At 54.5% G+C, this 18,943-nt stretch overlaps 6 protein-coding genes across 6 annotated transcripts; 3 read left to right on the plus strand and 3 right to left on the minus strand.

The window, feature by feature from the left end:
* Window positions 1-290: 290 nt before the first annotated feature.
* On the plus strand, window positions 291-1,693 carry BJX67DRAFT_383200 (uncharacterized protein; the record flags this gene model as incomplete). The annotated part of the gene is made up of 4 exons (XM_071033404.1): window positions 291-494; window positions 540-667; window positions 725-824; window positions 878-1,693. 4 exons carry the CDS (start codon window positions 291-293, stop codon window positions 1,691-1,693), a joined length of 1,248 nt encoding a protein of 415 aa, XP_070883958.1.
* Window positions 1,694-4,206: 2,513 nt separating this feature from the next.
* On the minus strand, window positions 4,207-5,567 carry BJX67DRAFT_359544 (uncharacterized protein). Its single transcript, XM_071029695.1, has 2 exons — window positions 4,921-5,567; window positions 4,207-4,861 (listed from the first exon to the last, which is right to left on the minus strand). Exons 1-2 carry the CDS (start codon window positions 5,543-5,545, stop codon window positions 4,392-4,394), a joined length of 1,095 nt encoding a protein of 364 aa, XP_070883959.1. The 5' UTR covers window positions 5,546-5,567; the 3' UTR covers window positions 4,207-4,391.
* A 632-nt stretch (window positions 5,568-6,199) lies between these two features.
* On the minus strand, window positions 6,200-7,215 carry BJX67DRAFT_383203 (class II aldolase/adducin domain protein; the record flags this gene model as incomplete). The annotated part of the gene is made up of 3 exons (XM_071033405.1): window positions 6,200-6,760; window positions 6,832-7,076; window positions 7,152-7,215. The coding sequence occupies 3 exons, from the start codon at window positions 7,213-7,215 to the stop codon at window positions 6,200-6,202; spliced, it is 870 nt and encodes a 289-aa protein (XP_070883960.1).
* A 237-nt stretch (window positions 7,216-7,452) lies between these two features.
* On the minus strand, window positions 7,453-8,679 carry BJX67DRAFT_190595 (Alpha/Beta hydrolase protein). The gene is made up of 4 exons (XM_071025327.1): window positions 8,306-8,679; window positions 7,724-8,253; window positions 7,511-7,659; window position 7,453 (listed from the first exon to the last, which is right to left on the minus strand). The coding sequence occupies exons 1-3, from the start codon at window positions 8,568-8,570 to the stop codon at window positions 7,588-7,590; spliced, it is 867 nt and encodes a 288-aa protein (XP_070883961.1). The 5' UTR covers window positions 8,571-8,679; the 3' UTR covers window position 7,453; window positions 7,511-7,587.
* A 409-nt stretch (window positions 8,680-9,088) lies between these two features.
* Window positions 9,089-17,002, plus strand: BJX67DRAFT_383205 (putative polyketide synthase; the record flags this gene model as incomplete). The annotated part of the gene is made up of 9 exons (XM_071033406.1): window positions 9,089-9,725; window positions 9,802-9,880; window positions 9,945-10,510; window positions 10,580-11,833; window positions 11,893-13,393; window positions 13,456-13,676; window positions 13,738-15,955; window positions 16,009-16,709; window positions 16,773-17,002. 9 exons carry the CDS (start codon window positions 9,089-9,091, stop codon window positions 17,000-17,002), a joined length of 7,407 nt encoding a protein of 2,468 aa, XP_070883962.1.
* A 734-nt stretch (window positions 17,003-17,736) lies between these two features.
* On the plus strand, window positions 17,737-18,894 carry BJX67DRAFT_383206 (isopenicillin N synthase family dioxygenase; the record flags this gene model as incomplete). Its single annotated transcript, XM_071033407.1, has 3 exons — window positions 17,737-17,901; window positions 17,951-18,106; window positions 18,184-18,894. 3 exons carry the CDS (start codon window positions 17,737-17,739, stop codon window positions 18,892-18,894), a joined length of 1,032 nt encoding a protein of 343 aa, XP_070883963.1.
* Between the last annotated feature and the right edge of the window lie 49 nt (window positions 18,895-18,943).

Below are 18,943 nucleotides of genomic sequence, written 5' to 3' on the forward strand. Positions count from 1 at the left end.
GCCTTCTTCATCCACCTTTTTGTCTTCCCTTGGTTCTCGTCTTCAACTAGTGAAGTTTGTTGTGCTGTCAACCGCGGTTTGGATACGAGATAACTGCGGAACTATCCCCGAAGCGACTTAGATCGGCCCACCTCGTCGTTGAAAGGCGGGAAATGAATCTTGCAGAACAAGATCGAGACCATGGTGCCGGGATGGAACGGACAAGGGGACAGGGTGTTCGTACAAGAGCAGCAGGGCGTCAGACGGAACCCCCCATGCCCGCATTCCATTTCGCCAACTCAGCATGCGCAATGTCAACCGCCACGCTGGTGGACCTGGCAGCGAGGAATGCTGCGGACGACGCAGCCCAGGCGGCCTTCTACAGGGCCACGGTTGAGTCGTGGACGCTCTATTCGGTCGGCGTCGCTGTGACGATTCTCAGGACCGTTGCTCGCGTGCGAGCGGTGGGACTCAGAGAGCTGAAGGCTGAGGATTACCTGGTCTGGGTTGGAATTGTGTGTCTCTTCCTCGTGGACCCTGTCTCCTTCTAACGGGTGTAGCTATTCTACTCTGTGCAGACTGGTCTCGCGTACAGCATTGGAGCTGCTGCGAAAGGGCTCGCAAATAATGGCATGACCGATGACCAGCGGGCAGCGCTGTCTGTCACCAATCCAGAATATGGATTCAGGTATGCAGCCACGCCTTCCTTGGGGTGCTGAGGATTCAGGCTAACTAACAGGTGCAGGGTACTCGGGTCCAAGATCCAGGTCGCCGGCTGGACGACGTACTCGGTCTTGATGTGTGCGCTGAAGCTGTCCATCCTGTCGTTCTACATCCGACTAACGGTATGCGATGGCATTAAGATACCGAGACAACAAGGCCCAGCTGACGACTCCAGGACAAACTGAGCTCCAGGTACCGCATGCCCATCTACATCGGCTTCGGCCTCGTCATCGGCACCTTCCTCGCGAGCATCCTCACCGTCTTCATAGCTTGTCGCCCATTCCACAAATACTGGCAAATAAACCCAGACCCCGGTAACGCGTGCCAGGCCGCCATCTCGCGCCCCATTGTCTGGGCCTCCTTTGCCTCCAACGTCTCCACAGACATCTACCTCATCCTGATCCCTATCCCCATGCTCTGGACATCCCGCCTAAAACTGGTCAAAAAGATCGCTGCAACGGTTGTCTTCGGCTTCGGCATCTTCGTCCTTGTCTGCGCAATCCTGAAAAGCGTCTTCGTCCTCGTCGACCCCGTCCACGGCGCCGAGCTCGCCGGGGCCTGGGGCACGCGCGAGGCCTTCGTTGCCGTCATCACCACGAACCTGCCCATGATCTTCCACTTGCTGAAGGGGATGGTGAGCCGGTTCTTGGGGACGACTCTCGGCTCCACTGACGAGGGGTATAAGTATCGATCGCCCAGTGGGGGCGGCGGGTCCTCGAGCCGTGGTCGTCGCGGGCCACCGCACAGCGTGCATAACATCACCACGGGCTTTACATTCAGTGAGAGCGAGGAACGCATCGTTGGTGCTGGGGACGGGGTGAAGTTGAAGGACTGGGATAGTGGGTATGGTGCCGGTCAAGGGCCTGGCGCTGGCGCTGGCAATCAACCATACACTGGGGGGATTGTCGTTTCAAATCAGATTGAGGTTACGAGCGAGGCGCGTAGGAAGTCGCAGGGGGGGCAAAGTCGGTCGCGGGTGAGACCTTGGTAGCCGTTGCTTCTTGTTATTTTGGATATAGATTTCGCAAAAGTTAAAATAGATGGTCGATGATTTTCAAGGTACTCAGAGCGTGGTATATGGTAAGGCGCTGTAGAAAAATTCGGCAGTATATCTTGGAGATAGATCGGGGCAATACCGCATCATCTCTTAGAAGGGACGTAATTGGGTGCTAACAGAGTCTGGCCAGCATCCTTACGGAACCTCTAAACTTGCATGCGTGTCCTCCTAGCTCATGAATCAGAACAACACCTTGATTCACATGTCGTCGTCACATCCATCAATGTAGGACCATATCACGTCAAATGTGTCCGGATGCGTAAAGGCCAAGTCGAGACTCGTCTTACCGCGTGCATCCAGTTTGTAAGGGTCAGCTCCCAGCTCCAATAACCGGCGCGCCAGGACCGGCATGCCATACTGCGCTGCATAATGGAGGAGCGTCGTCCCATTCCGTTCGCACATCAGGTTTGCCCCGTTGTCCCCGAGAAGCAGGATAGCGGCCTCGCTTCTGGACGGCAATATAGATTGCAGCAATTTCCTGCAGCCGAATTGGCACTGCAGGAACTGAGGATCCTGCCGTATGTGTGCATCGAGGAGGATTTTGAATATATCCGGGTCTCTGTGGCGGGCTGCGAGGTGGACTGCCCATTTGCCGTCTTCGTCGGCTGCTGAGATATCTGCTCCGGCGTCGAGAAGACATTGAGTCATATCATTCTGGCCCTTAACCACCGCATTGTGAAGGGCCGTTCTCTGTCCCGGTCCCCGTGTGTCGACGTTGATTCCGAAGTCGAGCACAGCCCGAACCGTCCCTCTGTCTCCGGATGAAACCGCCACATGTGTAACGGGCGTACCATGCCCATCGCATATCGGGTCCGCCCCGGCATCAAGGAGTAGTTTCACCGTCGGCCCATGGCCGGAACAAGCAGCCCAGTAGAGCGGTGTTCTCTGCTCTCGCCCGCTGGATTGCCGATTCACAGCTGCTCCGGCTTTCAGCAGTGTCCGCACGACGCCGTCATGGCCCCCGGAAGCAGCCAAGTGAAGCGCAGTGCTTCCATCTTCTACCAAGACGTCGTGAACCGTCGAAGGATCAACTTCAACACGAACGTCCGGAGCAACTCCCGTCTCAAGAAGCTTTTCCACCATCGCACAATAACCGCCAGCAGCAGCAGCATGTAGTGCATCTCTCACATCTCGACCGCCCGCTCCAGCACGGAGGAGCATACACACAATGGCCTGATGGCCTCCGCGAGCGGCCAGCTCCAGCGGTGAATTGCGAATACCACGATACCACTCGAGTGTTTCGAGCTCAGAATTACGCGGACGATCGGGATCGTCCCAATTCGCAGCGTCCCCGGCTTCAAGTAGCATGTGGACTACCTCCTCGTGGCCAGCATTCGCGGCGTAATGCAGTGCTTTCCAGCCGGAGCGGTCAAAGGGGGTTGTCTCGACGTTTCGAACTAGTAGCTGTCGAACGATCGACGTGTGTCCTTTTTCCGCACTTCGCATTAACTCAGTCATCTTGTCGCGGGGGGAGCTCCATGTAGTGGCTAGATAGTAAAGGCGTGGTGTCAGGATATGTGCAAGTCGACACGAGCATAAGATGAGTGCCGCCAGCTCCCGCGGCTCGAGGAGAGCTCCTATTCCCAGAATTATCTCTGGAGGCAGGTCGCTCATTCTCGCCAACGGGTTTGGAGCTTCCATTTTGGCCGTTGCGACCGGAAATATACACGTTCTGGCGGTTCTTTCATCCTAGGACGGAGTCCCACTCAGCATGAGGACCTCAAATGACTGCAGAGACAGTTATCTGTACTGGTTGCAAGATCTCTTGTCTGGTTCTTGGAGTATTCCAAAGGTTTGTTGAACAACTGCCTCCTCCCAACGTGCTCGGTTGAATGTTAATCCGATGATGTATGCTTGGAATATCAGGCATATTTAGCAGCCCGAGAAACAATTACATTGCAAGACATTCCGTGGATTCTGTTAGGACATAGGAGTAAAGTACTCGAGTGAAACAATGCATAACATGCTACTCGTAAAACATGCCCAGGGAATATTGGTCGAGGCATTGGGAGTAAAGCTATTTCTGATCGAGCTCTGCTACAATAACGGTGGTCTTCCAAACAGCGCGATCGAAGTGTCTCATGAGACTTGAGACACACGGAGCAGGGAACTCCTTGCTCTGGTTGAGTTCCCTCTGTGGATCGATCGAGACGTGGTCCATGCAGGGGAGACGGGTCGCGGAAGAAGAGGCTGCAAGCGTGGACAGGCGTGCCCGGCGGGCAGAGTTACTGGGAGAAGAACCGGAGTCGATCTTGTGCATTATATTGGGGGTACGAATTCAGATAAATCGCCTCGGTCCAGGTAAGCAGGGAGTTGGAATAACTCAAAGTAAACCCGCGGACTGTTGTTGAGACTAAATTATTGCCCTATACAAAATAGTATGCTTTAGTTGCTAGTATTAAATAGAGTAGAGAGATTAGATCTAATAATATATCTAGATACCTTTCCCCGTGGTGAGGCTATAATCGCCTGCGTGCAAGATGCTAGTTCCGGGATCTGGGGACTCGTCATATAACCAGACAAAGACAGGGGATACACGGTTGATTAATATCAGCAGCAGGCCTCTGCAAGAGAATTCGCTCTCAGCTACTCATAAAACATAGAAACAAGAACGAGTGAAAATGTAGACAGGTCAAGGAGCCAGCACAACTGACGCAACATTTAGCCCAACCGAAACCCCCGTCTCAGCAATCGCAACTCCCGTAGCAATATTATTCCACGTTGAGTTAACTGCGGCTGCCGAGACAATCTGCGGATGGGAGATATTAAAGTAAGTCATCCAGTTCTGGCGCAGGTTCGGAGACCCGGTCGTGACGAACAGACTGTCGCGCAGCAGGTTTGCAACCATCCAGGCGGGGGGGATTTTGATGGCGGTGACCGTGGACCGATAGAAACACCGCGAAAATACTTCATATGCACGGTCGATTTCGATCTGATTTGAGCCTGGTTGGAGGCACCGCGCGTAGATAGCCCGAGCAATGTTTGGAAATACAGCGAGCTGGCCAATTAGCATTGGCGGGCCGGTCTCTATTGACCCGTTGGAGACGCCCGCCGGGAGGCGATAGGCTGTGCATGAGGAGCAGTAGATAATATTGTTACCACCTTATTTGTTAGTATATGAAATAGCAGTATATTCAATAGCACGGGATGGACGTACTTACAGTGGTAGAGCGAGTCGCACTTGTGCGATGCCAGGCCGTCAAAGGCTGGCCGGAGATGCACCAAATAACTTGGATGGATCTTGCTTGATGGCTGGATATACTTCTCTTCCCAGAACCTGAGAAAGGTAGACATTGAACTAGAACGCCTAACCATGATGGAGTCATGTATAGCATGATGAAGAATCACACTGTCTGGGATAAGGCTGCTAGAAGATGCTGGGATATTTAGCACTTTCACAAGCGCTTCATGGGCATTCTGCGGCCAGCCGTTAAGCAGCTGGCGGGCTCTGTTCTTTGAAATGGTGACTTTGGGGGTCTCATGTAGCAGGAGAGCTCCTTCAATTGTAAAGAGCCAGTATTGCCGAGTGGATGCATCATAGATACCTGGCATCTTCCCACCCAGCGGAATCGGGCGCGCGAGATCCCACGGTTGAATCTGGCGACACTCTGGTTGCTTTGCACCCTTCTCGAATTCCATCACAGCTGGGACCACCGTGAGTGCCGTGGACGCTCTAGGATCGGGCGAGTCAGTTGAGAACGTGATATTGAGCATGACTGGCCCACTCGCGGACAGTGGGAGGAGGATTGGCGATGCCACTGCCCCAACTGCCGTGATGCTCGGCATCGCAGGAGGTTCTGGACTGCTGGGAGACTGCATTTTCCGCGCTCCTCAACTGTCTTGAACCCTGCCCTGACAATCGCGTTGTCCAACTCCTGAATTAAAGGGAGTGGTGTGCAGCTTGGCAGCCTTGCGGCTCTGTGGCACTGTTGACCTGGTGGCCCGAATACGAGATGATGCTCAGGTGCTCTTCGCTCAGCCACGTCTGCGTAGATCAGCAAGAGTGCTGATTGGAACAACCGAGATGAGTGCTGATCACCGTGGTCTGTGCTATTTTCTCAAGAATTCGTCTCTGCTGCCGTTTCGAACAGCCACGGCCAAGGCAAGGCTTGAGGGATGAAAAAGCAAGATTTCTGGTCTTGGCTTATGCTTGAAGGTGGCCGTTCCAGGTCCCTGACTCAGGTACATCGTGGCGTTTCCAACGCCCTGGCTGTTGGCGCTCCCTGTTTCGGAGTGCATGCACTTTGAACGCCCATCGCGGTGCTCAAGTTGAGTGAGCATAGTGGCATTGGTACGTCTATGCCGGATCTGAGAAGGAAGAAGTATGGCGAACAATTCGAAGATAAAATAATATACACTGCTGGAATTGGATCTGGAACTATAAGCTTAGGTATATTCATGAATATGAAGCCGTATCTTCTTTCCGAATCTAACAGTGAGCTACACTTCAGCATGAATTTTAATATTCTCGAGCCCACTCCTGATGACGGGGCCTGCGGTCTCAATCTCGTACTCGATGTCTGGCTGCGCCTCGGCATACAGCCAGTTCTTCTCGCCCGCCATGGCGAAATTGAACTGGGCCAATTCCTCCGGGATGATCTGCTTCTTCAGACTGGGATTGCCCGTGCAGGCCGCTTCCACACGCAGCTGGATATCGCAGGAGCGGTCCAGCAGGCCGATCAGGAAGGCGGCCTCGTCGACCGTCGAGCCCACGGTGAGTAGGCCGTGGTTCAGCAAGAGAGCAGCCTTGGCCTTCCTCCCCAGCGCTCGCGCGATCTGCTGCCCTTCCTGCTCCGCCGTCACGATGCCGCCATACTCGTTGTACAGGGCGATGGAGCTGTACAGATCGCATACGTCTTGCGTGATCATGTCGAGAGGCTTCCCGAACGCGGTCCAGGCGCGTCCGGCAATGGTGTGGGCGTGGCAGATGGCATGGATGTCAGCCCGGGCTTTGTGGATTGCCGAATGGATGTGAAATCCCGGGGCGTTGACGGGACGGGTCTGAAGACGGGAGTGGCATTTGTGAGACGCTAATGCTAACTCAATGGAGTTTTATCATAGGGTCCTCTTACTTTACAGCCGCCGACAATCTTCCCCGTGTCGATGTCCAGGCAGAGCATGTCCCCCGCGGTCAGGAGGGCAAAGTGCCTCCCAATGGGGTTCATCCATATATAGTTGGGGTATTCCGGATCACGCACGCTGATATGGCCTGAGATGCCTTCGGTGAAGCCTACACGGGCCCAGTTGCGGAACACCGCGGCCATATGCAGGGCAATGTGCTCGCGGTGCTCCCTGGCCGAGCTAAATGAAGGGATGCCTAACGTTGCGCAGATCAAGCGTCAGAGAAGATACCGGTTGGGCCCTCATGCGAGGTCCAGCGCTCCGTACCAACCTCGAAGAGCATTCGGCCCAAAGCTGAGCTCGGGCAGCTGTGATTGTTCGTCTCTGGAAGGCATGTTTGAAGACTTCACCTTCAGAGACGCACTTGGCGTGGTGTCTTGGTTGGTAGGGGTCGCAGAGGGTGCCAGGTCAGAGAACAGCTTGGAAACTGAGATCCTCAACGAAGGGAACAAGACACTTGGAGTTATCTTGACTTCGAAGTTTGGTATTTACTGACGTTGTCGGAGGGGCGAGGGGGCCGACGGTGAGGGGCTCGACTGGCTGCCCGATGAGGACAGTAAGCCCTAAGCCGTGCTAGAGACGCACTCGTAAGCCAAGGGCCCACCCGGGCCAGGGCAGTGCAATGCTTACAGTTACTCGTCGATCTTCAGTCAGCTCCCGAGTCAAGATTCAGAAAACAATGTATTTGGGTTATCGGAGAACGAGAGTCATGCATGTGGCGAGCTCAGCCTGTCCAGCATTGCAAGCCCCTCATTGAGTCGGGCTGTCGCCTGCACAACCTACTTCCCAGTCAGCACACGTTCCCTCCCCAGATCGAATTGTCTGCTGATGCGTCGGGGTTACCTTGGAAAGTTCAAACACGTTGAAATGATGCGCGTCGATTTCGACCACGGCTTTGATGAAATCAGGGTACCTCCCATCCCACCCCAAGAGGGGCTCGTCCCGAAACAGATCTACTCGACAGGGATCGGGTTCTTTTGTCGGGACAGGGTTGGTGCATCGCAACAAAAGCGCCGGCGGAGGTGAAGCCGTCACCGTGGCGTGGTGCCTCCCAGACTCTACAGTGCGCCAGTCCTCGCATACAAACTTGTAGCGCACCTGATCAGTGTCACCAGCAGGGTCGCCCCATGTAGGAAGTTCCCAGTTGTCCAGTAAGCCCGAGCAATTGTCGAACGACTTGCGAATGAGCTCGGGAATCGGGCCCAGTTCTGGCTCTGGGTTTGGTCCCTGTAGCTTCGACCACGGAATGTGGTATGCAGAGTCGATCAAGACCAGGCCCGCGACAGAAAGCTCGCAGGCCGACGGGTCTTCTGCGGCAGCTGCTGCGAGCTTGTGTGCAATCTCCAGCGATATCAAACCGCCGAGCGACCAACCTTCGCGAAGCAATCAGCATGTAGATGTGATGAGGCTCATGGACTGCCTTGCCTCCGAGCAGAATCTTGCCCTTGATCCCGGCGTTCTTCATCAATTCGATGTAGTGGCGAGCCATCTCGTCCACGCCGCCTTCCCACGGCTCCGCGGTAAAGTATTTGGGGTTGTGGATGGCCCAGACATCGCGATGCAAATCACCGAGGAGGCAGTAACTGAAAATTGTGCCGCCACCGTCGTGAATGAGGACAAGTGGTGCATGGCTGCTCTGTCCGCCGTGGTCCGAGACATATTGAACTTGGTGAGGGTTCTTTTCGCGCATCTTGGGTCGGGGGGGACTGTTCTCGACAATGTCAACCGCGGCAGGATCCAAGTTGAAGCCTCGTTCCGCAACATAAAAGAACCACTTCAGCTGCTCTCAGTCATCCCATGGTTTTCTGACTGTACCACCTGGTAGGAGATCGGGTTATATAGTGGAGTAACGGTGGGGACTGGATATGGCTTACTGAAGGTATCTGATACGTCCATAACGTTCGGGAAATGCCAAATTTAGAAATTTGCCCATGCTGGTCCAACGACTCGGATCAGATCGTACTGTCCGTTGAAGTCAAGACGGGACTTGACAAAGTGTGCCTGGAGAGGCCGTTGTCAGCCGCAGCAGAGGCCGTTAGGTTGAATCCAGCTGGCCCTGCCTTGAACCCATTTGTAGGAATGTGAGAAGGGGCGGTCCCAAAGTACTCCTCGGTAGTCTGTCCACAGTCACCTGAACTCGTCTTTCTTAAGTGCAATTGCGGACTGTCTTTCTCAATCATTATACCACTTCAACTGGAAGCCGAAAACATGGGCGTCCACCCCCCCGAGCCAATTGCAATAGTCGGCAGCAGCTGCCGCTTTCCAGGGAGTTCCAGCTCGCCCTCGGCACTATGGAAGCTCCTCGAGAAGCCCCGGGATCTCGCCCGGGAGATACCCAAGTCCAGATTCGACTGGAGGGCCTACTACCACCCGAATGGCGCCCATCACGGAACGTCGAATGTGAAACACTCTTATACGCTGGATGAAGATATTCGGACGTTCGATGCCCACTTCTTCAACATCAGCCCTGCGGAGGCCGACTCCATCGACCCCCAGCAGCGCCTCCTCATGGAGACGGTCTATGAGTCCATCGAATCTGCGGGCTGGACCATCGACGAGCTGAGAGGCTCCGACACGGCCGTCTACGTAGGAGTCATGTCGGTCGACTACCAAGATATCCTGGTTCGCGACTTGAATAGCTTCCCAACGTATCACTCCACCGGCACATCTCGTAGCATTATCTCCAACCGCCTATCCTACTTCTTCGACTGGCGTGGTCCGTCCATGACGATTGATACCGCCTGTTCGTCAAGCCTGGTTGCAGTGCACCAGGGAGTGCGAGCGTTGAGAAGTGGAGAAGCTCAAGTAGCCATTGTTGCCGGTGCCCAGTTGATCCTCGGCCCAGGTTAGTTGTACTGGAACCGGAACTCTATATCTCATTGATTTGCTTGGAGGATCGTTTCCTGACTTGTGTGCTTAAGAAATATACATTCATGAGAGCAAAATGAACTTGCTGTCTCCTACGGGGAGGTCTCGGATGTGGGATGCAGACGCGGACGGGTGAGCTTTATCCCGGCTGATTCCCTGCCGGCTGTCTTTCACTGATTGTGCATCTTTCTTTCAGATATGCCCGAGGCGAGGGCACCGCGGCGTTGGCCTTGAAGCGACTGAGTGATGCCATCCGTGATGGTGATCACATCGAATGCGTGATTCGCGAGACTGGTATTAACCAAGATGGCCGGACCAGCGGACTGACGGTGCCATCCTCTGAGGCACAAACCTCCCTGATCCGAGACTCGTACATGCGTGCTGGCCTTGACACGAGCAACCCGCGGGATCGGCCGCAATACTTCGAGGCCCACGGCACTGGGACTAAAGCTGGAGATCCCCGTGAGGCTGCTGCCATCTACGCAGCGTTCTTCAGCAAGCCAGAGGATAGAGAACGAGGGATTCTCCATGTTGGGTCCATCAAGACTGTCATCGGACACACTGAAGGTGCGGCTGGCATTGCTGGCCTTCTGAAGTGCTCCTTAGCGCTACAACACGGCATCATCCCGCCGAATCTGCTCTTTAACAAGATGAACCCGGACCTCGAGCCTTATGCGCACCGGCTGAGAGTCCCAACCAACGTTACCCCGTGGCCGGCTCTCCCTGACGGATGCCCGCGCCGTGCCAGTGTGAATAGTTTCGGTAAGCCTCTGAGAGAGAAGCAAAGCTGCCTTGGAATGCAATGAGCTTGCTAACAAGTACCGTCCGTAGGGTTTGGAGGAACGAACTCACACGTCATCCTGGAGAGCTATGCCCCTGGCCCTGAGGTCAAAGAGACCTTGCGCCTCAATGCGGCACCATTTACGCCGTTCACGTTCTCAGCCGTATCAGAGCTCTCCCTGCTCTCTCAACTAAAGGCTTTCTCAGCCTATCTGAAGTCTGAACCATCAGCCGTCTCTCTCGACGACCTGCGGTGGACGCTCCAATCGCGGAGATCTCTTTTCCCTTTCAAGGTCGCACTTTCCGCGACGAGCATGGACAGACTAGCCAGCAAAATCGACGCCAAACTAGAGGCAACCGCGAAGCAGGCGGGTTCACCGATAGGCACCCGCTCCAATCCAGGGGAGCTTCGGGTCTTGGGCATCTTCACAGGCCAGGGAGCGCAGTGGCCTGAGATGGGAGCAGAACTCATCCGGTCCTCCTCCTTTGTCGCGGCCCGCATCAAAGAACTCGAACACTCCCTGGCGACCTTACCGGAGGAGGACCGTCCTGCATGGGGGATCGGTGATGCGCTTTGCGCCGACGCATCCACGTCTCGCGTCGCTGAGGCCGCCATCGCACAACCACTGTCCACCGCTGTCCAGATTGTCCTTGTCGATATGCTACGCGCTGCAGGCGTGGAGTTTACTGCAGTCGTTGGCCATTCGTCGGGCGAAATTGCTGCAGCCTACGCGGCAGGGTTCATTACGGGCCATGACGCGATAAGAATCTCTTACTACCGCGGCATGCACGCGAAACTCGCAGGAGGGTCCAAGGGCCAGAAGGGCACTATGTTGGCTGTCGGAACTTCCTTTGAAGAAGCGCAGGCCCTCTGCGAATCTCCCCAATTCCGGGATCGCTTATGGGTGGGCGCATATAACTCCTCGGCCAGCGTGACACTGGCGGGAGACGAAGATGCGATCCAGGAAGCTAAGCAGCTATTCTTGAAGAAGAATATGTTTGCACGACAGCTCATGGTCGACACTGGTTACCACTCAGCCCATATGAAACAGCCCGGCGAGGCTTATATGGAATCCATCCGGCGGATCACCATCGAAGTGATTACGGACCAAGCACGGAGGATCCCCTGGTACTCAACTGCCTTCCCGGACCGGATTATGGAGCCTGGAGAGGATTTACGGGACGAGTACTGGCGCGACAACATGGTCAACCCGGTGATGTTTGCACCGGCTCTGATGGAGGCAGCAAGATTGGACGTCAACCTTGCCATAGAAATCGGTCCTCACCCAGCCTTGAAGGCCCCTGGTAAGAAGAAAAAATATCATTATCCCTGATGCTACTGAATCAAGCTCACCATGCTGCAGCAACCCAGGTAATCTCTGACAGTCGGGGAGCGTCACTTCCCTACCATGGTGTCTTGAGCCGGGGAAGCAGCGACATCGAAGCCTTCTCTGACTGCCTGGGTTTCCTGTGGACCCATTTCGGCCACAAAGCAGTCGACTTTGGCGCAGTTGAAGAAAGGCTACGAGGTGGTTCACGACCTACTCTGGTGAAAAATCTGCCGACTTACCAATGGGATCATTCCCGGGTTCACTGGTACGAATCTCGAAGATCTAGAAAGATGCACACAATGTCAAACATGCCTAACGAGATGCTTGGGGTTGAGTCAACCGAGAACACTGACCGCGAGCTTCGTTGGTCGAACATGCTGAAGGCAAGTGAGATACCGTGGCTCGACGGACACCAGCTCCAAGGCCAAACGGTCTTCCCAGCTGCCGGCTACACTTCCATGGCTATCGAGGCATCCAAGTTCCTGGCGAAAGGAAAGGACGTCAGGCTATTTGAACTGCAAAACCTGGTCATTAAGAAGGCGATCACGTTTGATGACAATCCGAACTATGCCGTCGAGACCCTCGTCACCCTCACCGGAATTACTTCCAATACGAAGGGGAGAGAGTCTCAAGAAGCGGATTTCGCATGCTATGCATGCGCGCCTGGGGAGAACTCCGATTTGGAGCTGGTAGCTTCTTGTCGCATCAAGGTGATTTACGGCCAGGCCGCTGAGTCGACGCTGCCTTCAAGAGACCGCAGAACCGCCGGAATGGTTACGGTTGATACTGACCGATTTTATGCGACACTCTCGGACCTTGGCTACGGCTATAGCGGCTCGTTCCGGGGACTGTCTGCCCTCAAGAGAAGGCGTCACGAATTCGAGGCCGTAGTGTCGACTTACAAGTACGATGATAATGCGGACGCAGCCCTGCTTGTCCATCCAACTATGCTGGACGTTGCCTTCCAAGCTCTGCTCCTGGCAGATCAAGGACTCTGGTCTCTGCATGTCCCTGTCTCGATCCAATGCGTTCGGGTCAATCCTGCCCTTCGCAAGGCTCTGCCCCTTTCTGGCACTCAGGTTCCGATTAACGCGTCTCTCGACCAGTCCTCTGGGTTGTCCATGCGCGGTCATGTCGAGATACGCGGCGAAGACGGTCTTAATACCATGATCCAAGTTGAAGGCCTGACCTTGGTCCCCTTCTCTCCGGCTACCGCCGCGGAGGATCGCGTTCTTTATTCTTCAACCGAATGGGGGGTTGCCGCACCCAACGCCGTGGATATTATGGGGGATGATGAGCCGTCGTCCGAGGAGATCGAGGTTGCCACTCTCTGTGAGCGACTGGGCTATTATTACCTGAGAAAGCTGAAATCGGATGTCACCGACGATGAGTGGGCTAGCAGCCAGTGGCATCATCAGCGTCTGCGAATATACATGGACCACATTCTGACTAGGGCTTCCAGCGGTGAACATCCACACTTGAGACCCGAGTGGGCTGAAGACACGTTTGGTCAGCTCGAAACCATGGTCAGCAGGTAAGCAATATGGCATTCCGTTCCAACTTCTGACAAGGTTGCGCCTGACACCCATGAACAAGGTACCCCGATAGTGTTGATCTCAAGCTCATCGAAGCTGTTGGAGAGCATTTACACGCTGTCATTCGCGGTGAAACGACAATTTTAGAGCACATGCTGAAAGATAATATGCTGAATGACCTCTATAAGATCGGTATTGGCTTTGAGAGGTACAACCGATACCTGGCGGAGACAGTTCAGCAAATATCTCACAGGTTCCCTCGCATGAAGCTCTTTGAGATCGGTAAGTATTTCTCTAGATATCACGGCATCCTCGCCACTATTGCTAATGATACGAAACTCAGGGGCGGGAACCGGGGGTGCCACAAAGTCGGTGCTGAAAGCCCTCGGCTCAACCTACTCGTCGTATACCTACACTGATGTATCGAGCGGTTTCTTTGAGAATGCAGCTGCCATGCTAAGCGACCACGGTGACAAAGTCATATTCAAGACATTTGACGCTGAGAGAACGCCAGCGGAACAGGGATTTGAAGAGAAATCATACGACGTGGTCCTCGCCTCCAACGTTCTTCACGCCACTCATTCTCTGCGTGCCACTCTGGAGAACACACGTCGGCTCCTGAAGCCGGGAGGCTATCTTGTAATGCTGGAGGTTACCAATAATGGTCCCATTCGAGTTGCATCGATGACTGGTGGCCTACCTGGCTGGTGGGTTGGTGTCGACGACGGCCGCCCATATGCGCCAACGACCACGCCATCGGTGTGGAATGAAGTGCTAAAAGACACCGGCTTCGCAGGCATCGATACTATGACACCAGAGCGCAACGATCTGGCATGGCCCTACTCGGTCATGGTCTCCCAGGCCGTGGATGACCAAGTTAAATTTCTTCGGCAGCCGCTGTCACCATCCCCTGGTGTCTCGCCTCCGATTGAACACCTTGTGATCATCGGTACCGAGACTCCAGGCACCAAGAGAACTGCTGGGGCGGTATCCAGGGCCCTTGAAGGGTTCTGCAACAATATCACCATCCGAAGCAGCCTTATAGCGGACGACATCATGCCAGATTCAGCGAGCACTGTTCTGAATTTGTCAGATCTCGATGAGCCTATATTCAAGACATTGACGACAGAGAAGATGGACGGCATGAAGAGCATCTTTAACTGCGTCAAGAATGTGCTGTGGATCGTCAAGGGTTCTCAAGATGATCAGCCATATCATATGGCCAGCGTCGGGTTTGGCCGTGCCCTAAGTCACGAAGTCCCGCGCCTACGTCTTCAGTTCCTCGATATCGATTACCTGCACGTCGACAGCTCGAATACCATCGCGGAGGTCCTGCTTCGCCTGCATGCCACCGGGGAATGGGAGTTGGCAAGAGGACCCAACGCAGAGCTGCTGTGGACGACCGAGCCAGAACTTCTCTACAAAGGGGGTGAGCTGCTGGTCCCTCGTCTGCTCCCCCACCGTCGTCAGAACGACCGGCTCAACGCTAAACGGCGAATCGTCACCAGAAACGCGGATCCTCAAGATTCTTTCGTCAACATCGCCGCCTCGGAGAAAGGGTTTTCAGTTGTTGAGGAGTGCTCTGACGGACAGCAAACCGAAAGCCTCGTTAGCGTCAGTCACTCTATCTTGCCTGCTTTGAAAGCTGCTCCGGAGGCCTCTGTGTTTGTCTCTGCGGGAATCAAGGCCCGAACCGGAGAGACTGTAGTATGTCTTTCTACTAGCCACTCCTCCAAGATTGTACCAGAATGCGCTTCTGGCCCAATCGATATTCCTGCAGATCAACTTCCAGGCCTCCTGTGGGCAGTCGCCTCGAGTCTTGTCGTAGTGAACCTGTTCGCAGTGTTGCCCCGCGACAGCGCGCTGCTGGTGCATGAACCTGAGCCGACTCTGGTACCCTTTCTATCATCCCAAGCTGCCGGGAAGAATATTCGAGTCTTCTTCAGCACCTCAAACCCGGAAAGTAGAGATGACCCGGCTTGGATAACTCTCCATCCGTTTGCATCCAAGCTTGACATCACGACGGCCATGCCGTCCAACCTCTCTCACTATCTCGACCTTGCGGTGGATGAAGAGTCGACAGAACTTGGGTCGCGTATCTCGCAACTGATCGACGATGACTGCGTTCGGCTTCATTCTTCTTCCTTGGTCAGTGACAAGGCTGTTATTCGTACGAGAGACTCGTCGCTTCTCTCCGAACGCCTTGCAGCGGCCGTCGAAAAGGCTCAACATGCCACTTCCCGCTCATGCCCTGCTACGGTAGCCCTGAGCGAGGTTGAAAAGCTCCGCACCTCCAAAGGGTTGGTCCGGACCGTCGTCGATTGGAGGGCTGACAAGGAGGTCTCTGTCCAGATTAGGCCTACGTCTGGCAGGGGCCTGTTTTCAAAGAACAAGACCTACTTCCTGATCGGCTTAGCTGGCCAAATGGGGCAGTCAATTTGCGAGTGGATGGCGGACAACGGAGCGCAGCACATTTGTCTCGCGAGCCGCCATCCTAAGGTGGACGAAAGCTGGATCCAGTCGCTCCAGAAACGCGGAACAACCATCCGAGTCCTCTCATTGTGAGTGAGAACCCTTGCTATAAAGAACTTCATAGTGCTAACATCATCAAAAGGGACGTTACGAGCAGAGATGACCTGAGACAGGTCTACAGCACAATCAAAAACACTATGCCCCCCATTGGCGGCGTTGCGAATGCCGCCATGGTGCTGCACGATGTTCAATTCAAGGACATGACGCTTGAGAAGATGCAGTCGGTCCTCGCACCGAAGATCAAGGGGTCCAAGAACCTGGACGAGCTCTTTTTCGATCACGATCTCGAGTTCTTCCTGCTATTCTCGTCTCTCTCGTCGATTTTCGGCAACACGGGGCAGTCCAACTACGCCGCGGCGAACACCTTCATGACGAGCCTCGCTGCACAGCGCAGGAAACGTGGCCTCGCCGCCTCGGTATTCGATATCAGCCAGGTCGCCGGAATCGGCTACGTCGAGCGTGCTGGGCTGGCCCTCCAGGACCGACTTATCAGATACGGCTACATGCAGGTTTCCGAGTCGGAACTGCACGAGGTCCTGGCGGAGACGATCCGCGCCGGTCAACCAAATTCCAAGACCAATAAAGTGATCACAGCCGGTATTCGGGCTGTCCGTGATGATGAAGAGTTCAAGGTGCCGTGGCTTGACAACCCGCGACTCTCGCACTTCATTGTCGAATCCAAAACAAGTCATATCAGGAAGGTCGGCAAGAAAGCCACCCTCTCGGCCAGCGAGCAGCTCAGAAGTTCGGCCACCAACGAGAGTCCTTTTAAGATCATGCAAGGTAAGCTGGGATTGCTTCCCATGAGATACCGGTCATCGATTCTGTGCTGACACGGACTACTAGCATTATATTCCGCCAAAATACAGTCTATCCTCCTGCTTCCTCCAGAGAAGATTCTTTACGACGCTCCCTTGATTGAATTGGGTATCGACTCCTTGGCTGCAGTCGAGGTGCGGTCCTGGCTTCTCAAGGAGCTCAAGGCTGATCTGCCTGTCCTCAAGATCCTGGGAGGTGGCTCGATCAACGACCTCAGCCGCGAGACTCTAGAGAAAGTCGCGGATAGGCTGGGCTAGACATGAGCATAGAAGCTTGGGCAGCATTGATACGATTTGAAGAATATCCAATGAACACGAGTGGATATGTTTGGTTCGAGTCATCTCTTCCATATGCCACCAGAATATTGAGTTTATCAACCTCGAGCTTGAATATAGTAAACAACTTGGTGAAATGGTGAATTTTGTTTCTATCAAGACTATGAAATCATATATGTACACTGGATTCTCCCAGAGGCCTCTCTTTGAGTTTAGCAATATCTCAAGAAATCGGACCAGGCGACACTGGTGTGGTCTGATACATGCACTGCGTATCCTGTGCATGTATGCCATTCTATCCTACCCGTTTCGGAAGTCTATCTGGATGAGAGCTAGAGTCGAGCAATGAAGAGTCCACTCATAACTCAGCCACGAGCCGCACCTGGGCACCAACAAATCTGATGAACATCCTCCGAGTGGGGGCCGAGATTTCTTCTTCGACGTATGTAGAAGTAGGACTCGTCAATCTTCGCTCCATGCAAGGCCGTCTTACTCAGATCTGGCTTACTGTCTTGTCGCTGGGCTCCGCGTGGCCAGCGCCCCCCACTAGTCATGTCCAACACACAGCCGCATTCCAAGATCGAACGATCGTCGTCACGGCGGGACGGCGGAGAGCAGAATTCGGGTCGACATCGGTATCCGTCGCGGCCAAAAGAATCCATCATAACGTCTCTGGAACGACTACCTCCGTGTCTTGTTCTACACAACACAGCACAATGGCCACTCTACAGACCCTAGATTTCTCCCTGTACCTCCACGGCACCGATGCCGAGCGTACACAGCTGTCCAATGACCTTGTAGCCAGCTTCAAGCAACATGGGTTTGCGAAACTGATCAACCATGGGATCCCGGATGATCAAGTCAAGGAGCTTTTTGACTGGGTGAGTTTGAGTCGAAAGTCCGTGGCATCAAATCTCATGGACTCTCCAGAGCGCCAAGATGTTCAACCTGCCGTTGGAGGAGAAACTGGCCATGGCCAACGTGCCGAACGATGCGCCGCAACGGGGTTGGAGCCGTCAGGGCGCTGAGACGACAGCCTACCTCCGGCAAAAGGTCAACGCCAACGAGAAACTGTTCGATGAAAAGGTCCGCGCTAGTCTGCCCTAACCCCCGGCCACGGCCATATATAATCTCCTTCACCCACTGACCGTCCCCAATTAAAGGAACACTGGGACTGCAGTTCTGCAGATGATACTGAGTTCGCTAACCAGTGGCCCAGCGACTCCGCGCTGCCTGGATTTAGGCCCTTCGTCGAGAAGACGTTCGAGGATTTCCAGAAATCCAGCCTTCAGATCATGGCGGCGATGGAGATCGGCCTGAATCTCCCGCGCGGCACCTTTGTTGACAAATGCAGGGTATCCGCCAGCGAGCTCCGCTTAAACCACTATCCCGAAGTGTCCCTCTCCAAGCTTCGGGAGGGTAAGACGAAGCGAGGCTGGCCGCACGCGGACTTCGGGCTCATCACTTTCGTCTTCCAGGACGGAGTCGGCGGGCTCGAGATGGAGGACCGTTCCAACCCGGGCACATTTGTCCCCGTCTCGCCTGGTGCTCCTGGTGGGAAGACCGAGTTGGCTATTAACATTAGCGAGACCTTCCAGCGCTGGACCAACGATGTGATCCCGGCTGGGATCCATCAGGTGGCGCCTCCGGCAGAGATGCTCGACATGGAGGATGGGATTGTGCCCGAGCGGTACTCGAACATATTCTTCTTCAAGGCGAGCAAGGATGCCATTGCCAGTCCTTTGCCTGAATTTGTCAATGAGGAGAACCCGGCGAAGTACGAGCCCATGACGGCTTTGCAGTTCCAGAAGGCGAGAACCAAGTATCTTCACTCGCTGCACCGCGCGGCGAACCAGGTGGCGCAAACAGCTTGAGCTGATATAGATGAGGTTCCACAATAACATGAGCTTCGGGATGCTACAG

This window comes from Aspergillus lucknowensis (genome assembly GCF_044049455.1).
Source record: "Aspergillus lucknowensis strain CBS 449.75 chromosome Unknown BJX67scaffold_35, whole genome shotgun sequence".
Lineage (NCBI taxonomy): Eukaryota > Fungi > Ascomycota > Eurotiomycetes > Eurotiales > Aspergillaceae > Aspergillus > Aspergillus lucknowensis.